General features: G+C 42.5%; 1 protein-coding gene across 13 annotated transcripts in view; it reads right to left on the reverse strand.

The window, feature by feature from the left end:
- FRMD4B (FERM domain containing 4B) overlaps positions 1–17,191 on the reverse strand; it is a 324,897-nt gene that overhangs the window by 59,444 nt on the left and 248,262 nt on the right. For all 13 annotated transcript variants that reach the window (XM_045493504.1, XM_045493497.1, XM_045493503.1 and 10 more), the window contains 2 exons: positions 11,161–11,217; positions 10,345–10,367 (listed from right to left, as the gene is read on the reverse strand). In XM_045493504.1, the coding sequence (XP_045349460.1) occupies positions 10,345–10,367; positions 11,161–11,217 (80 nt within the window). The remainder of the gene's footprint in view (positions 1–10,344; positions 10,368–11,160; positions 11,218–17,191) is intronic.

Below are 17,191 nucleotides of genomic sequence, written 5' to 3' on the forward strand. Positions count from 1 at the left end.
TCCACAAATAGGATTACCACCCCCATTTACAGATGGAAAAACTGAGAAATAAAGAGGTGAGACTTCCAGGAGCACACCTAGCTCCTCAGGATGGAACTGGGAAGGGGACCCAGCAAGACCCCAGGGCCTACGCCAGCGTAGAGGACGGGTCATTGGTGCCAGAAACAGGCCAGGCAAAGTCGTCTCGCCTCTGGCTCTAGGAGTTGCCCCGCGGCCTAAATGCATCTCATCAAACATCAAACATCTCATCAAACATCCTTTCGATTCACTTTTGAGGAGTTATCCAGAGGAAAGGCAGAGTGGAAATTCAGAGAATGAGGTTTCAGATCCAAATTCCAGGTGTGCAAGATATGGGACCTTGGTTGCCAGCCTCAGCCTGCAAATCTGCAGAATGAGCATCTCAGTGGCTACCATTTGAGGACAAAATGATACAAAGAACTTAAGAGTGCCTGGGACCTAGTAGATGATGGTAAAGGCAACGTGCATGATGGTGAAGTGAGGGCATGAGCTCTGCCATCTGATGGCCTCAGTTCTAATCTCAGCTCCACATCTTACCAGCTGTGTGACTTGGGCAAATTAACTCAACTTCTCTGGGCCTCAGCTGTAAAATGAGGATAATAATCATAGCCAGCTCTTGGAATTGATACAAAGATTAAGGGCATGAGTATTTAGGAAGCTTTTAGAAATGAGTATTCCAGGCACCAAGCACTGCTCTAAACCCCTTTTCGTGCATTACGTCTGTTCATTTTCACAGGAGCCCCATGAGGTAAAGGTTATGTTACACCTCGTGCTTCAGACCTGGGAGATCATGCAAAATGGAATCAGAATGGGCAAGGCAAGGGGCGCCTGGGTGGCTCAGTCAGTTAAGCGTCCCACTTCGGCTCAGGTCAAGATCTCGTGGTTGGTGAAGTCAAGCCCCGCGTCCGGCTCTGTGCTGACAGCTCACAGCTTGGATCCGGCTTTGGATTCTGTGTCTCCCTCTCTCTCTGCTCCTCCCCCCACTCGCCATCTGTCTCTGTCTCTCTCTCAAAAAATAAACAAACATTAAAAAACATTAAAAAAAGAAAAGAAAGGGCTAAGACCTTCCACACGTACGCAAAAAAAAAAAAAAAAAAAAAAAAAAAAAAGCCGATTTGTAGAATTCTGTGTGGTTCCACCTTTCTCATTGGAGGACCTGTTTAGACACCAGAAGAGGCACCTTCTTTCAATGATCTATTCAACATCCAGGCCTCACCACGGGCACCAGCCACGCAGTCTGCAAGGCCCCGCGACAAATGAAAACGTGGAGCCCCTTGTTAAAAAAATCATTACCAATTTCAGAATGGGGACAGAAGAGCATCAACCAAGCTTGGGGCCCCGCTGAGCCAGGGGCCCCGTGTGACTGCACAGGTCACACACCCATGAAGTCGACCCTGCCAACAGCTTTTTCTCCCCCGGTAGGTTTCCATTGTCTTAATTGCTTCCTTTCCGCCTGCCCAGCCTCGGGCGCCTGTGCCCAAACTGAATGAGCTTGTTGACAGAGCCTCTGGGCGCCAGCAGGTTTTGGACAGGGCCTCCCACACGCTGCAGAGAGTCATGGGCTCCCGGCTCTGAGTGGTAGGGAGAAGCTGAAGCCTTGGTTTGGGAAGTTTGCGTTAGGCAAAGTGGGTAGCGTGCCGCAGATCTTACATTCATTCTGAAAGAGGACGCGGTGCCCGAGAAGTGGACGTGACTGTGTGGAACTTCGAGGTTTTTAAAATACAAAATGGCATCTAAGTGTTGGAAGCTGATCGACGAAAACACACTGACATGCAAAGAAGGAAAATTAGCAACATTTTTCCTCCCACCGTCCTGAGACAATTGTTAAGTCATGACAAACGTAACAATAGCTTAATTTTTTTCTGCCCCTACCTTTATCCAGGCAGCGTGCAAAAAAATACGGTCGTACTGTACTGCATATTTGAACGTTGCTAAGAGAGATCTTCAATGTCCTCATCACCAGAAAAAAAAAAAAAAGGTCACAACTACATCTGGCGATGGGTGTTAAGGAGATTTATTGTGGTGATCCCTGCACACTGTATACAATGTCTAATCATCATGTAGATTGCTGCACCTGAAACTAACGTTACATGTCAATCATACCTTAATAAATTTTTTTTTGTAAAGAACCGTAATTATCCCTTTACAGATAAGGAAACTGAGTTTTAGAGATGTTCAGTACCTTAGTTAAGACTGTCCACCAGTGAGAGGTGGAATCTAGAACTCAGCTCTGCCTAACTTCAGAATCCACTCTCAGGGCGCCTGGGTGGCTCAGCCAGTTAAACATCTGACTCTTGGCTTTAGCTCAGGTCATGATCTCGTGGCTTGTAGGTTCGAGCCCTGCCATCGGGCTCTGTGTTGACATTGCAGAGCCTGCTTGGGATCCTCTCTCTCTCTCCCTCTTTCTCTCTCTCTCTCCGCCCCTCCCCCACCTCTCCTTCCCTCTCAAAATAAATAAATAAACTTAAAAAATGTTTTTAATAATAATAAAAAAAGAATACACTCTCTTGTAGTCTCTATGGTGGAGAGGTATGTGGCTGTACAAAAAGAAAATAGTAGGACTTCTAATGGTATTTATTTGTATCTATTTCTTTGAACGCGTTAAGCTGGCTCATGCCTTTCCACACATTTTTCTTTTGTAAATATTGTATTCTGAATAGGATGTTGGTATGGTTCCACATGCATGTAACTGTTACAAATAGATAAATAAATAAAACATATACTTACATTGGGAATGAATGTGCTGTATGAACAAAAAAAAATTCAGAGGATACTGCACTATACTGTAACTTACACACCGGTTTTCAAGCATGTATTGCATGTTTGAAAATCCTGGCACACGTTTTTTTGTGTTTTTTTTTAAAGGGATAATATATATACTTCTGTTTTATTTTCCACTTTGTATATTGTAATGATCTTTCCATGTCAATAGACGTTCATCTACAACAATATTTTTAATATAAATGCTAGACTCCTTAAGCATTAATTTTGCTAAGTAAGACCTGATGATTGACAATAAGAATCTGAGCTCTGTCCTAAATTCCTATTCTTAGCTCATTCCATCCTACCCCAATGAATGGTGGAATATAATCAAGTACTTAGAAGCCAGGGACTCTTCTTAAAAAAATGCATCTCTCTTCCCAGAATAATTGGAATCGGGGTCTCAGAAAGATATTTGAGTATGTGTGTCCATCCAGAATTATTCATAAGAATAAAAAATTGGAAGTAAACTAAGTGTCCATCCATGGATGAGCAGATAAACAAAATGTGGTCTATACACCCAATGGAATATTATTCAGCCTTAAAATAGAAGAAATTCGGGCTCACGGTACAACATAGATGAGATCCGTAAGGACATGATGATAAGTAAAATAAGCCAGTCACTAAAAGACAAATACTGCATGAGGTGCCCAGAACAGGCAAATTCACAGAGACAGAAAGTGGAATGGTGGGTGCCCGGGGCTGGTGGAGGGGGGCACGGGTGTTACTATTTAATGGGTACAGAGTTTTAGTTTTGCAGGAAGAAAAATTCTGGAGGCAGATGGTGGGGATGGTTGCACAACAATGTGCACCACTAAACTGTGCACTTAATAACTGCTAAGATGGTTTAAAAAAAAAAAAAAAGGCCACAAAAACCACCCACACCTCACTATAATTGATGGGACTCGGGAAAGTGGAAGCCAGCTCCCAAGTACTACAACATCTCCATTCTGTACCAGGCACCCTGAAAGGTACATTATCTCATTTACTCCACAAAACAAACCTCTTAAAGAAAAAGGACCTTAGATTCAGGAGGTCATGCCACCTGCAGATTGGGAGGGCTTGCCTCAAACTCACACCAGCCTCTCTGACTCCAGAGTGCATGCCTTTCCCCAGCGTCTCCTACAAAGGAGACAGGAAATACAGTCTGCTTCCATCACAGCCCTTGGTTGGTCCAGCTCCTCATATACGTTAGGTATTTAATCTACACAAATGAATGGAGTGGAACGATGAGAAAAAGGCAAGGCATCCAAGGGCCCGATGATCGAGAGCTCACTTCCTGCCTTCTCACTCTTAAACTGTCTCCTCGGGTGACTAATATTAGACTCGGGGCTACTGCGCTGATAACACCACTTACCAGGGTAGAGTCCACTGCCTGCCGTCCCTCACTGCCTTCCAGCAGGGACAGCAGGGATGCACATAGGTCTGCTTACATAGATGGAAGTGAAAACGGTAAATCTGAGACAGTTGGGGTACACAGACTGCAGGTCTGGTCTTGTCTACCTGAATTGTCATGGATATGTCACTCCTTAGTTCATCAGCTATAAGATGAGCGTTCAAATGCCTGGTATTGGGCAGCTCTAACATCCTGTGCTTAGAAGAGATGAAAAAGTGCCCATTGTGTGGGATGGCTGATTTTTTCCAAATTCAGAGCTCTTCGGAAAAAGCAAGTTCAGAACTTGCTGAATGTTTATCCTGCCTAAGAGTTAATGGAATTAAAATCTAGGGTAGTAATGAATCTGGCAGGAAGTCAAAGAACAGACTTCCCCAAATTGCTTATCTTTTAAAGGCATTTTAATACTGAGTTTTCAGCAAATAAATGAACCCACACTTAACAAGGTGAGGTCCAGAGAACAGTGAACAAGAGGCTCATACATCAGGGACAAACAAGTGTAAGAAACACTGTTCACATGTTTTCTTCTAGGAGATTCGCTATACACATGAGCAGATTGGAAACTTACCGAAAAGAACTTGAATTTTGTTTAACTCTTGACCAGGTATTTCCCAATCATTTGCCCATGATTCCCTACGTGTTGTTACCTTGTTTGTTTATTCATCATAACTCTTAACATCTGGCCAAGTCATTGGGAAACATGAAACCATAATATGGTAATATAAATATAATGCTGCACAGAATTTCTTAATCTCGCTTGTAGTATGGGGATAATATTATACCAAGTTCATAGGGTGAAGATGATTAATGAATTAATGTTTGTAAAACAAGTAAAACCACCAAACACTTAGATGTATTTACAAATCATTAAAAATGAAGCATTAAAGCACTGAACTGATATTCAGAAGGACTTGTCTGTATCTTTAGGTCAAACTTGAAAAGACAGTCATTTCACAGGGAGAGAGAAAAGCTGCTTCTTGACAGTTTTTCTTCACAAAAGCCTTTTGCTGATTCATGACAGCTCTTGCCCAAAACAAGACAGAAATGTTCAATCTCTGTCCAGTCTTCTTCATTCTGCCAGCAAGAAAGGTAATGATTCTTACAGTTTGTGCTGGAATCCAAAACGGAAGACTCCTGACAGCGGTAAAGAGCAGGAGCCCTGGAGTCCTAATTCTGTCACTCTCTAGCTATGTGACCTAGACAGTAAGCCACTTGCTTGCTCCAAGTCTCAGCTTTCCCATCTGTAAAATGGGGATACTAACAGCTGCCTATCATCACAGGGTTGATGTGATGTATATTAGGAACAATAACAATGCCATGTAACATTTACGGAGACCCTGAACCCAGAAACTGGGTTCCAGAGAGGTTAGCTAGCCACAGTTCTACAGCAAGGGTCTGGGCCTGGATTTGAACCCAAGCAGTTAAATTCCAGAGCTCCTGTTTTCACTACTGCCTCCCCATTGATGTAAGCACTGGGCACAGCACCAAGCCCACAGGAGCTGCTATTTTTATTATTGTAACTGATGTTACAGGTTCTGGAAATGGAAGAATATTTTAGAGCTTTTAAGTGCTCTAGAGATATAAGACCGAGGCCGGAAAGTACTTTAAAGTCTTTGATTTTTTTCTCCCCTCCCTCATTAACTACTCTTAGGGACTCCACAAAAGTTCCTTTCCCATGGGAAATAGCTGCATTTTTTTTTTTTTTTTTTTTTTTTTTTTGGAGCACAGCTGTAAGTTGTGAATTATTCCTTCCCATTTGAAGCTGGGTGACAATGTACTCTCATTCTGACCCAGCACTGAATTGCAAATTGTAGTCACTCACTTTTTCTTACAAGCAGAAGTGCCCTAATCACATGGTTATTCGGTAACTTCCACCTTTCAGGATCTTAAGAAAAAAGGGGGAAAAAAAAGGCTTTGCTTTTATAAACTCATTTGTGGCTGGCTCAGTGATAAAGCCTTGAGCCTTGTCAGCTTTCAGGAATTCTCTGCGTTTGTCTGTGTTCTGTTACCCAAGCAGCTTGTTATCTTTGCAGCTTAAAGGCTGACTTGGGAATTCAGACTGTCACCTATTTAAAGAGAATGAAAGTCCACCCTCCCCTCTACTATTTTAATTAACTTTCAGGGAGCAAGGTTTCCTACTGGTTATGATAATGTTCACTTAAAATACTCTTAAGGAAGCATGGCAGGAAGCTAAATAAGAAGGGGAGGATTGTTGTTTTTTAAAGGCATTCCAGAAGAAGAGTTTGAGCAAAGCCACGCAGGGGCGATAGTACAGAGTATGTGGAGGAAGGAGAAGAGAGGCATGAACAGATATGAACAGCAGAGTATAGGAAATTTAAGTACATCATATAGACTAAGTAGAGCCTCGAGGCCAGGTTAGGGTGTTGGAGGGTCTCTGCAATGGGAACCCGAGAGATTCTTAGAAGGTGAAAATGATGATCCCATTAATGTCTGGGGAAGATAACTGGGGTCTGTTGTGGGTGGTTGTGGGTGATGGAATCAGAAAAGACCCAGGAGATCACTGGCTCTGGGGCATTGTTCCCTTGGGCCTGATTTTCCATCTATTGATTTGTTAAATGGCAATAACATTTGTGGAGGGGACTGAATAAAATCACGCGTGGACTTTGAAAATAATGTCATCGAAAGCACTCAAACTATACACACAGAGCTCTCCAGTCGGGTTGAGTGGAGGGGAATGAGGGCTGAGAAAGCAAGCACTCTGATAGAGGAAGAGAAAGGAGCTGACTGACAGACGGAGGAAATAGGCGGGAGGGAGAAGGGGAAATCCTCAGCGATGATTCAAGAGAGAAAGGTGATGTCATACAAAGGGAGACAGGGAAGAGGTGCTGCTCTGGGGGCTGGGATCCTGGTGGGTTCAGCTTTGGAAATGCTGAATTTGCGACAGCCGGAGATAATTCACAAGGAGTGGGTGGGCCAGAGCAGCATTAAGTAGGAGTTTCTGGGCACGTGGGTGGCTCAGTTGGCTAAGTGTCTGACTCTCGATTTCTCTCAGGTCATGATCTCACGGTTCACGGGATCCAGGCCCATGTGGGGCTCTGTGCTGACAGTGTGGAGCCTGCTTGGGATTCTTTCTCTCTCTCTCTCTCTCTCCCTCTCCCTCCCTCTCTCTCTGTCTGTCTGTCTCAAAATACATAAAGTTAAAAAAAGAAGTAGGTGTTCAATCACTTTTTTAATTGAGAAAGCCACATCGCTCTGGTCTTGGAACTCACTCAGTGACATTTTTGGAGGTTCAAACCTCAGTGAGTAAACTCAGTTTAGTTCTAAAAGCCAAGAGCTACAGCCACCCACATGTAAACCAACAGAAACGTGGAATTCAGAATGGCCCTTGAGGTAGCCCTTGACAGAAGGCCAAGTTCCCTGGAATGAGATGCCCGCATCTATGTGTCATTGTGTCCTCAGTGCCTAGACTGGGGCTGACGCATTTTAGGCATTCAGTCGATGTTACTGGATAAAGCTATAAACTTTGTATAATTTTAATTTAGCGATCAAGAATGTGCAAACTCCATTTTAGCACGTTGTACTCTGCCTTTTTAAGGAACATCCCTCTGCCTGTTTCGACCTGAGAAATATCCTATAAGAAAATAATCACAGATAACCACCTCTCAACTATACCAAGATGTTCACCACAGCATCATTTATATACCAAACAATTCATATTTGAAGCAAAAGGGGGGACGGAAGGAACTATTCGAAGCACTTTGCAAATATTAATTCATTTCATTCTCATAGCAATGCTACAGGGTGTATACTATTAATATAAGTTCCATTTTGCAGACGAGGAAGTTGAGGCCTGGGCACTTTAAATAACCTGCTCAACATTACACAGGGAGTAAGTAGCAGATGCTGGCAACTGAGTAAGTCTGTCTGATTCTATGTCTTTGCTTTAACCAATATGTAACATTGCCTTGAGGTACTTAATTTTGCCTGATTGTCTTAAATTAGTTTTATAACAAAACTTTGGAGGAAAAATATAGTCTCTCCACTCAGAGGAGGAACAATCACATCACAGGGAGGGGGTGGGTGGTAGCAAGGAATCACAATTCTGCCTCATTATAAACCCAATGTCAACAGTTCACAGTACCTTATTCTTTCCTTTACCCTGGTCAGCAATCACTAATGCTTGCTTGCAAAACAATCTGTACTTCCAAAGTTGTTCCACACCATTCATCTCCTCAAAAACCATCCTGCCAAGTCACTACTGTCATTAATCCCAATTTACAGATGAGGAAGCTGAGGCCCCGAAAGCACAAGCGGCTCACTTAGGGTCATGTTGCTAGTTCCTTGGTGGCCGGTCTCCCACTCCTTCTACTCCTCAGTGTGGGTCAGACAAGTTCAGAACAGTGTCCTCCAGTTCATCAGCCTAGTAATCACTCAGGAAACCAGCAGGCACAGAGCAAAGTTAAAAAGGAGGATTGGTTCGGGCTTGGAGCAACTAACTCACCAACCTTGAAGTCTTAGGGCTAAAAGGTCTGGACTTACTACCAAAGGACTTTCAGTCCTAGGCAAGAGATCTTCCCTAAGGAAGTTTGCGACATCAGCCTGTCTCTTCTGTTCTTCCCCTTAATAAGCGATTCAGCGTTCAAAACCACCTTAGTCCCAAAAGTCTCTTCCCAGGTTGCCAAGAGACAGGACAGGATGATGATAATGAGGAAGGCAATAATGACACTAGAATAATTGATAATAATAGCCAAAGTGTACAGAGAGCTTCCTCCATGCCAGAAACTGCCCCGGGCAATGTTTACATACATTTGATCTCCCAATCTACAGCTGCTAATCTAGGGGGCAGGTAGCATCTTCCTGATGAGGAAATGAGGCTCAGAGAGTGTCCATCACATGCCTGGCAGGCAGAAAATGGAGAAGGAAGGGTTAGCAGTTCACAGACTGCAGAGTGAGCTTCTGGCCCTAAAGCCCTCATTTATCAATCAACTTCAGACTCACCCCCTAACATGATGACTGACATTCCTCACATGTCTGATCCTCCCAGGGAATAGGGCTTCTCCAAGAAAGCCAAGCGCGGAGAACCCAGCAGCGTCGTGTCAAGGATCTAGAAACTAATTTATCCTCCTCGTATCCCAACATTTCCTTTTAATTAACAATAAAATTGACATTTATAGGTCTTCCTGTTTTTTTCAAAGCGTTTTTCCTAACTTGAACACAAATTAAAAAAAGAAAAAAGTAACACGGTGCAAAACAAAGGTAACGAATGTGGTGAACGGATCATGGCCTGTTAAGTGGACTCCTCGGTCATTTTCCCAAACTGAACAGGCAGACTTGGAGGTTCTGAGGGGAAGGAGTACTCCGTGACTGGAGGTTTTCAAGCTTGGAAGGCATTGTTCGGTAAGCAGTCCCTTAAGGAGCGTACTATTCAAAACCTTGGCTGGGAACGAGTACTAGGTGATCTGTAAATAATCTACGGGTAAAGTTTACCAGGAGTGGAACATTAACGTGGAAGAGGTGAGGCTTTCGATGGGTCACTGGCCTGTGGTCTGTTCCTAATCGGAGGCCCTGCTTTCGCCTTTAACCGTTTCTGCTTCTCCAACTACAGCTACTGCGTGAAAAGGACAGAAAGGAGCAGGTAGAGCATGAATTCAAATACAAATACTCTGATGAGGTTGCCAGCTAGGCAGTTAGAACCAGTAAGTGTCCCGGTGGCGGACAATACAACTGTTAGGTCAAGTGTATGAAGGGTGAGGCCCCTTCAGGGCAGCTGCAAAAAGAAAGCCCCTATTAATCCCTTAACTAAGCAGCTGATAGAGTTTATCTTTTTGTGCATGTGTTATAACTCTTCCAACACAGGATTTTTTTTTTTTTTTTGTCCAACACAAGATTATTATAAATTTAAAAAAGCACAGCCTACCAAAGCTTTTTGCGGATTTCTTCATCTTGCTAACAGATAACAGAAACTAGAACTTTGGAGGGCTTCTGTTTACAATTCACTGTCACTCTGGCTTGAAAAATGGTAAGAAAGCTTCATTGCTGGATTCATTCACAGAAAGAATAGGTCCCTATTTGAAGAGGGAAGAGATCTCAGTCTCCCGCTCTGAGATCGACTTTCTTTTGAGTTTGCATCCATTGTTATTTAAAGCAACAGCATTCAGCTACGGTTCAGCTAGGGTTATTTTGCATAGTAATATCAGAAAAGGAAACATTACCTGGTATAATCCCCTTTGGCTTCCTGAAATAAAACACAATGATAGACGATCAATACGTATGTATGTGGATTAGGCGAATGAATTTCACTCTGGGTCCCGTTTCCCACTTTGAGTGCCTGAATTTTGTTTGGCGGAATGTACACGAGGAAGCTTTCTCCGTGGCCACGGAGAATGTGGCACTGGTGAGAAAACATTAGTATCCATGAAATATTTCTTATTCTTAACAGAAGAGACAGATATATCTGCAAAAGCACAGATGACTAGGTCTTCTTTTAGGTTTCTAAGATCACGTGATACATGCTTGTTTACCCGAGCAGCACACTTTTTAGTCTGAACGCAGACTTTTTAAAGCAGGGTGTAGGTAAATCAACACATGCTATTTGTTTTCTCTTTTTAAACAAGCATGGAACACGTCGGATTTCTCAGCTACTAGTGCCTTTAAGAATTAAGGGGCTCTTTCACTCTGCCTCCAGAAAATGCAGGCGAAAGTTACTCGATTTAAATGAAAATTACAGCTGTTGTAACAATTGCTGCTTCCCAAATCCAAGTAACCCAGAGCTCTTTTCCTGAAGTACAGTCTTAATTCTTTTCCCTCAGAACAGTCTAAATTTCATTTTCCTTTGCGACATCCCACTATAGCCTGCGCAAGTGACGCTCAAACAGAAAACGGTGGCTCACGTTTTTCATTGGCAAACAACCAGCTGGCTTAAACATCTATCAGCCAACTGGCCCATGCGAAAGTTTCAGAGTTGCAGGCGGTTCACAAAAACCAGCAAACAAAAAGGCGCGGGCAAGAGGCAGTGTGCTGATTCTTACCTGTAACACAAGTGCGGCTAACTTGAAGATGGTTTCGCTGTCCGCTTCGATTTGCCCCTGTTGGGGAAAAGAAAAGCATCGCTGAACAAGGCTGCCCTAGGTTGTAGCAAATGGCTGTTGAGTTGGGGAAGCTGTCACAGCTTGGCACCTCCAGTTTACAATCAAACGCAGATCATACCATTGCAAGGCAAAGGGAGGGGGGCATGGAGGGACGCATCCAGTGGTCAGGGGAAGCCACAAAGTGTGTGTGTGTGTGTGTGTGTGTGTGTGTGTGTGTGTGCGCGCGCGTCTGTTTCAAAGAGCAGTATTCTGGAAGAAATACAAATGACTCTGAGGCTGAAAATTCAGACAACTTCCCAATGAATAATTTTTATCCCTACAAGTTCATTGTTAAGCTCTGAAGATTTTCTTAGATTCATTTGGTGTTTTCCTGAGATCTTTTTTTCCCCCCTCTGTGTCACTGCATGGTTATTTTGGTATACCCACAATGCAACTATTACTAAAAACATAAATTCACTACTGCGTCAATGACACATTATTGAATTAACACGCATACACTTAGAGATAAAATGTAAAGCCTTAAGAATTGATTACAGCAAATACTTAGAGAAGACTAAAATTCTGTTCCTTTATATTGAAGTTTGATGACTCTAATTTATTATTTTACCCATTATTTTATTTTTTCATCCTTTAAGATCCCCCCCCCCCTCCAAAAATATAGGAATTCTGGACTTTGGAAAACAGGAATGCTTTTTCAGTAGCCTGATAGAGATGCATAAGTGTGTGTGGAGGGAATATTGCCTCTATCAATAATACTCACATATGCCTTCATTTATTTTGTTAATAAATAATATGTGACCATATACATTAACACCATTATTGCCTCATGTAATATATTGCAACAACGAGTCAATGAGTGGTATAGAAGGATCTTTTTTAAAAATTTGTGATATGCTAGCTTGTGAGCATTAACACACACTAAAACCATTCCATATAACCTTAAGTCTTACATAAGTAGTACTTGAAAGTGCATATTGTTTGAGATCATAGAACTCATGAGCCTAGAAATGACCCCGAACTCATTATTTCTCCCTTCTACCCGTTGAATTTGGGCTGCAGAGTTTTTGTAGTTAAACCAACAGCATTAATGGTGAGTGAAAGTAGCTTTAAAGTAAACGCACACTAGGTAGGCTTACAGAGCAGTTAGCTCACTGAGGATTTTGGAAAGGATTATGCTTTTCTCTCACGTTTCCAAGTGATTTGATTGGGGTTCTCAAAAAAAAAAAAAAAAAAAGGAAAAAAAACCAAAAACAAATAATAATCATTCTTCTAAAAACCATAAAATAAAGAAACCAAAAACCTAGGGCATTACAATGTCAGCTGTGATAATTATCTGTGTTTCCCTTATATTACAAAATGAAAACAAATTATTTTCATCCTGTAACATCTAAGTTTCCCTTCTGAAACCTGAGGAAATGGATTTGCTTCCAAGTTTTTCCTTTAAAAGCTGACAGGTCCAGAGCCTTGGAATTCAAAGCTCGCTTATAATCTCTAGAAACAGATTACAAAATCAAAGAAAAGGCAGGCTGGTTGTAAGCATCAATTGCCCTCTGTCTTTTAGGCTAGAGAGACAGTGGTTTTCTAACCTGGTGAAAGATGATGAAGCAGCTAATCCAACAGGTGAGATGAGTGTTGATCGAGATTAAATTCTAGAAAGCTGAAATTCCTTATGTTCAAAGAAAAAAAAAGAAAAAACTCATGCAAAGGGAGGGGGGTAATGGGGAGGGGGGAGGAATGCTCAAAACCATCTTTGAGTTTGAAATCATGCCCGAATTTACAGTCCAGTTTGTCTTAAAATCTTACAAAAGAGAAAAAAATTGGATTATTTCGGACATTAAAATAACAAAAGCTAAATAAAATTTATTGAAAACCATGACCAACTCCTCTGGCCCCCCATGACCGCCTCTGCCGCTTCAGAACCTTAGGTGAGTCATCCAAACAATATTTTAGACACTAACTTTTCAATTTCATAAATGGAAGTTCAGCAGATAAAAAGGCCTCAGACAGAAACTCTTAAGAATGCTGCCAAAGAATTCTCTACCTTAGAAGGGTCATTAAATATTAAAAATGATCAAATGAGGAGCTGAAGCATGAGAAGTACCAGGCTCTGGCAGCTCCAGAAGAGTGGAGAGGCACATATGCAACTCACCTGTGGACTTTTATTCACCCATACTAGTTGCCCCAACACAATTCTGGTGGAGGAGGGTGACGGAGGGGTGCAGGGGTGGGGCCTACCAAAATCTCATTCCTGGGAGAGAGGAGAATGCATGGTTTGGCCAAGCCTTACATTCTTTTATCTTTAAAAATTTTTTTAAAGTGTTTATTTACTTTTGAGAGAGAGACACAGAGTGCGAGCGGGGGAGGGGCAGAGAGACAGGGAGACACAGAATCCGAAGCAGGCTCCAGGCTCTGAGCTGTCAGCACAGAGCTGACGTGGGGCACGAACCCACCAACCGTGAGATTATGACCTGAGCCGAAGACAGACACTTAACCGACTGAGCCACCCAGGCAACCCTAAGCCTTACATTCTTTTATATACCTCAGCCCCTACCTCACCTTCCTCTTAACCACTGTTCTGGAAATACAAGGCAACATATTTTGAGTTCTAATACTGATTGCCAAGGTTAATTAACTTGTGCATGGAGCTCACCAAGCAACAGACCAAGCAAAACTAATACTATCTGCCTGGTTCTCAGCAATTTCATATGGTGAAATTTAATTAAGACTTCTAGGGAACTCCAGAATTTCATGCATAAAGTGCAAATGCTCTTTAGAAATTGCTGTCTGCCCGGGGATGGAAGATTTCTTTTACTTATAACCTGGTAACAGAGGTAACCTTATAGGTACTGGGCAAGCTAACATCGGAGAGGGATCTCCTCAAAGAGATAGGTAACGGGATCCTTCAGTGGGTTTCCATGACTGTCAGGGATAAACAAAGAAGAGCAGAGAAGTAAGTCAGATGATGTGGCTGAACGCACAAGGGTAATACGAAACAGTATCACGTCTTGGTGTTCTACCCTCATGGCTAATTTAGCTGGCTTACGGATCCAGTCTCTAGGTCACTAGGTTCAGGATCCATGTTGGACATTTTATTTTGAGTTTGGCTTGTTGGCTCAGTTGACCAAAACATCTTGCTAATGAAATGAGAACTATACGTTTTGATTCACAAGGAGAAGAGAATAAAAGAAAGTTTTAGAACTTGAAAGAGCATTTAGTGAAAATATGACTCCTATTATTCTGTAGATGATGGCACTGAGAATCAGGGACACGAAGTATCCTACCCAACCCCACAGCAGAGGGTGACTCCAGGCTCTTTTGAGTCCATCGTGCCCACTAGTTACCTTTCTGACTCCAACGTCAAGCTCTCACCAGGAATCTTCTAACGGTAGGCTTTTGGCAAAAACTATAATCAGGTAAGACTGAAAAACGACTCCAAATGCCACCTCCACTGCTGGTGGGTGGTAAGTTATCATTAACCATAAACGCCTCATAATAGGAATGGGAAAATTCCTTGTGAAGACTCATCTGTATCGATGTAATACTTCATGGAAGCTTGTTCTGCACAACAACAATGGGCATGAATCACTTGCTCACAAATACTTAGGATCTGGAACTATTTGACAAACTGTTGGGGGAAGCCAGCTTATTTCCAAGTATATTATTATTTATCTAGCTATTTCTAGGGTTAAGTCTATGAAAAAAGGCAACTTGAAGAACACCACCAAGTAAATATATAAGAAACGAGAGGAATGGAAAATTAGCACTTGCAGTCATCATACTGCTGATTGTTCAGGTAACAGTTTTCAATAAACAAAAACTATTGGGTGAAAGTTTGGTGAGAAACAGGACAGGGTATTTATATAATCACGAAGCATCTCTCTATTGGGGAAATTTAATTACAAGAGGGAAAAATGGTAGCTTTTCAGTGGAGAAACCTGACAGATACAATCTTAATGAAGTGATGAGACATTACCAATAACTGTACAGACCGGCCTCCTGATAATATGCATTGAGAAGGACATAACGTCACTTATATACATGTCTGTACTGGTAAATGTAAATGTTTCACAGCCAGAAATGGGGAAGGGGGGGGGAAACGATCCCTCAGTTGTAGCATTTGTGGATTTCCATGGTGCAAATACCCCCACCACAGCCGATTTCAAGCTAGCAATAGTAGCTTGAAGTAGCTACCAAGCTACCGATATGACATCACAGGACACACTGCTGGCAAGAGATGTGAGAATCGGTTCTTACAGCAGGTACTAGCTGGCTAGCACACCACTGGGTGGTACTGAAGCCGAAAATACATCACTAGATCTAATCACGAGGAAGCGTGAGACAAACTCAAATTGAGGGACATCCTATAAAATCTCTGGCCCATAGCCTTCAAAAATGTAAATAGGATCAATGCCAAAGAAAGGCTGAAGAACTGTTTCGAAGGAAAGGAGACGAGGCAGTCGTAACAACCAAATGAAATGTGCCATCCCATGTCAAGAGGAAAAGTTGTTACAAAGGGCACCCCTGGGAAAGTTGGAGGGTACATTAGGCTACAGTCCAGATTCAATTGTTAAATGTTCTAAATGTGATCATTGTAACAGGGTTCTATAAAGGGTGGCTTTGATCTTAGGAAATACACAATGAATTATGTAAGGATAAAGAGCATAACTTACTCTTAACTGGTTCAGAAAAAAGGACACATCTGTGGGCAGAGGGAGAGAGAACAAACGTAGCAAAATGTTGACAACTGGTGAATTTGGTTTGATGGACATACTGCATTTTTGTGCCATTCTTACAGCTCTTCTGTAAGTTTGAAATGATTCTAAAATAAGAAGTTTGTAAAAAATTGACATAATTTCCCAGAGTGCTGGCTATCTATTTGTCTTGACTGCCTGGTACCCATCCCTGTTTCCGGGCAGGATGTCCCAATATCACAATCTTTTCAGAACCGCTTCTTTCCCCACTGGCTTACATGCAAACACAATCATCTTTCCGTGGACAAGTGACAGAAGCTGGTCCAAAGCCACAACCAGGGATTTTCCAAATTAGGGCCAAGGGTCTTGCTGCGTCTCAAGACAAAGTTGGGAAGATGTGAACCAGAGGGAATCAATGCCCACAGATAGAGAGAAAGGGACTTCCGGACATGGGTAGTCAACTGCATCCACTGCTCAGCCAAGCCAGACTTCAAAGTCTGGTTAAAACTCAAAAGTTGGCAAACACAGTGACTTGGGTGCTCAGATGCTCTCGTTTTGATTTACCACTAAGCCAGCAAACAGAGTGCAAAGAATAGATGTGAGAAGTGCACAAATGAGTGAACGGATATAGCTCCCTGGAAACCTCTTAATTCCTTCCGTAGACACATCTACATGGAGGAGGAACCTGACAGATCAGAGAATTCTAGAGCTCTGGACTCACTGGTTTCATACTATTAGTCTGTTTGCGGGGGGCGGTGTGCACATCAACACTCAACACTTACCTACTCTCTTACAAGGCAGTTCTTGCTGAACCATAAAGGCATACTTCCCGGGGCTAGTTCCGGTCTTTTGGGATTACTGTGCCCCTAGGAGACCAGGCCGTAACTACCACATCTGCACCCCATATTCCCCTTGTAAATGAACCAAACACTTTGTCCTTTTTTGTCCAAGCTAGTTGTGAGAAGTAATGTTTCTGGAAGCTGGTCTCAAGGATACATAGTAGTAATGTTTCTGGTATATTTTCCATTTTGTTCCTTGACACCAGAGCTTGGCAACCTTGGCGTAACTGACATTTTCAGTTAATTGTTTTTTTTGTGGGGGCTATCCTGTGCATCATAGGGTATCAGGCAGTGCCCCCGGCCTCTATCCACTAGATTCCAGCAGCAACCCCCCCCCCCCCACAAGCTGTGACAACCAAAAATGTCTCCAAACATTTTCCAAATGTCCCCTGGGTGGCAAAGGTCCCCAGCTGGGAACCACTGATCTAGATTCTCTCAGAG

Source organism: Leopardus geoffroyi, chromosome A2 (assembly GCF_018350155.1).
Source record: "Leopardus geoffroyi isolate Oge1 chromosome A2, O.geoffroyi_Oge1_pat1.0, whole genome shotgun sequence".
Classification (NCBI taxonomy): Eukaryota; Metazoa; Chordata; class Mammalia; order Carnivora; family Felidae; genus Leopardus; species Leopardus geoffroyi.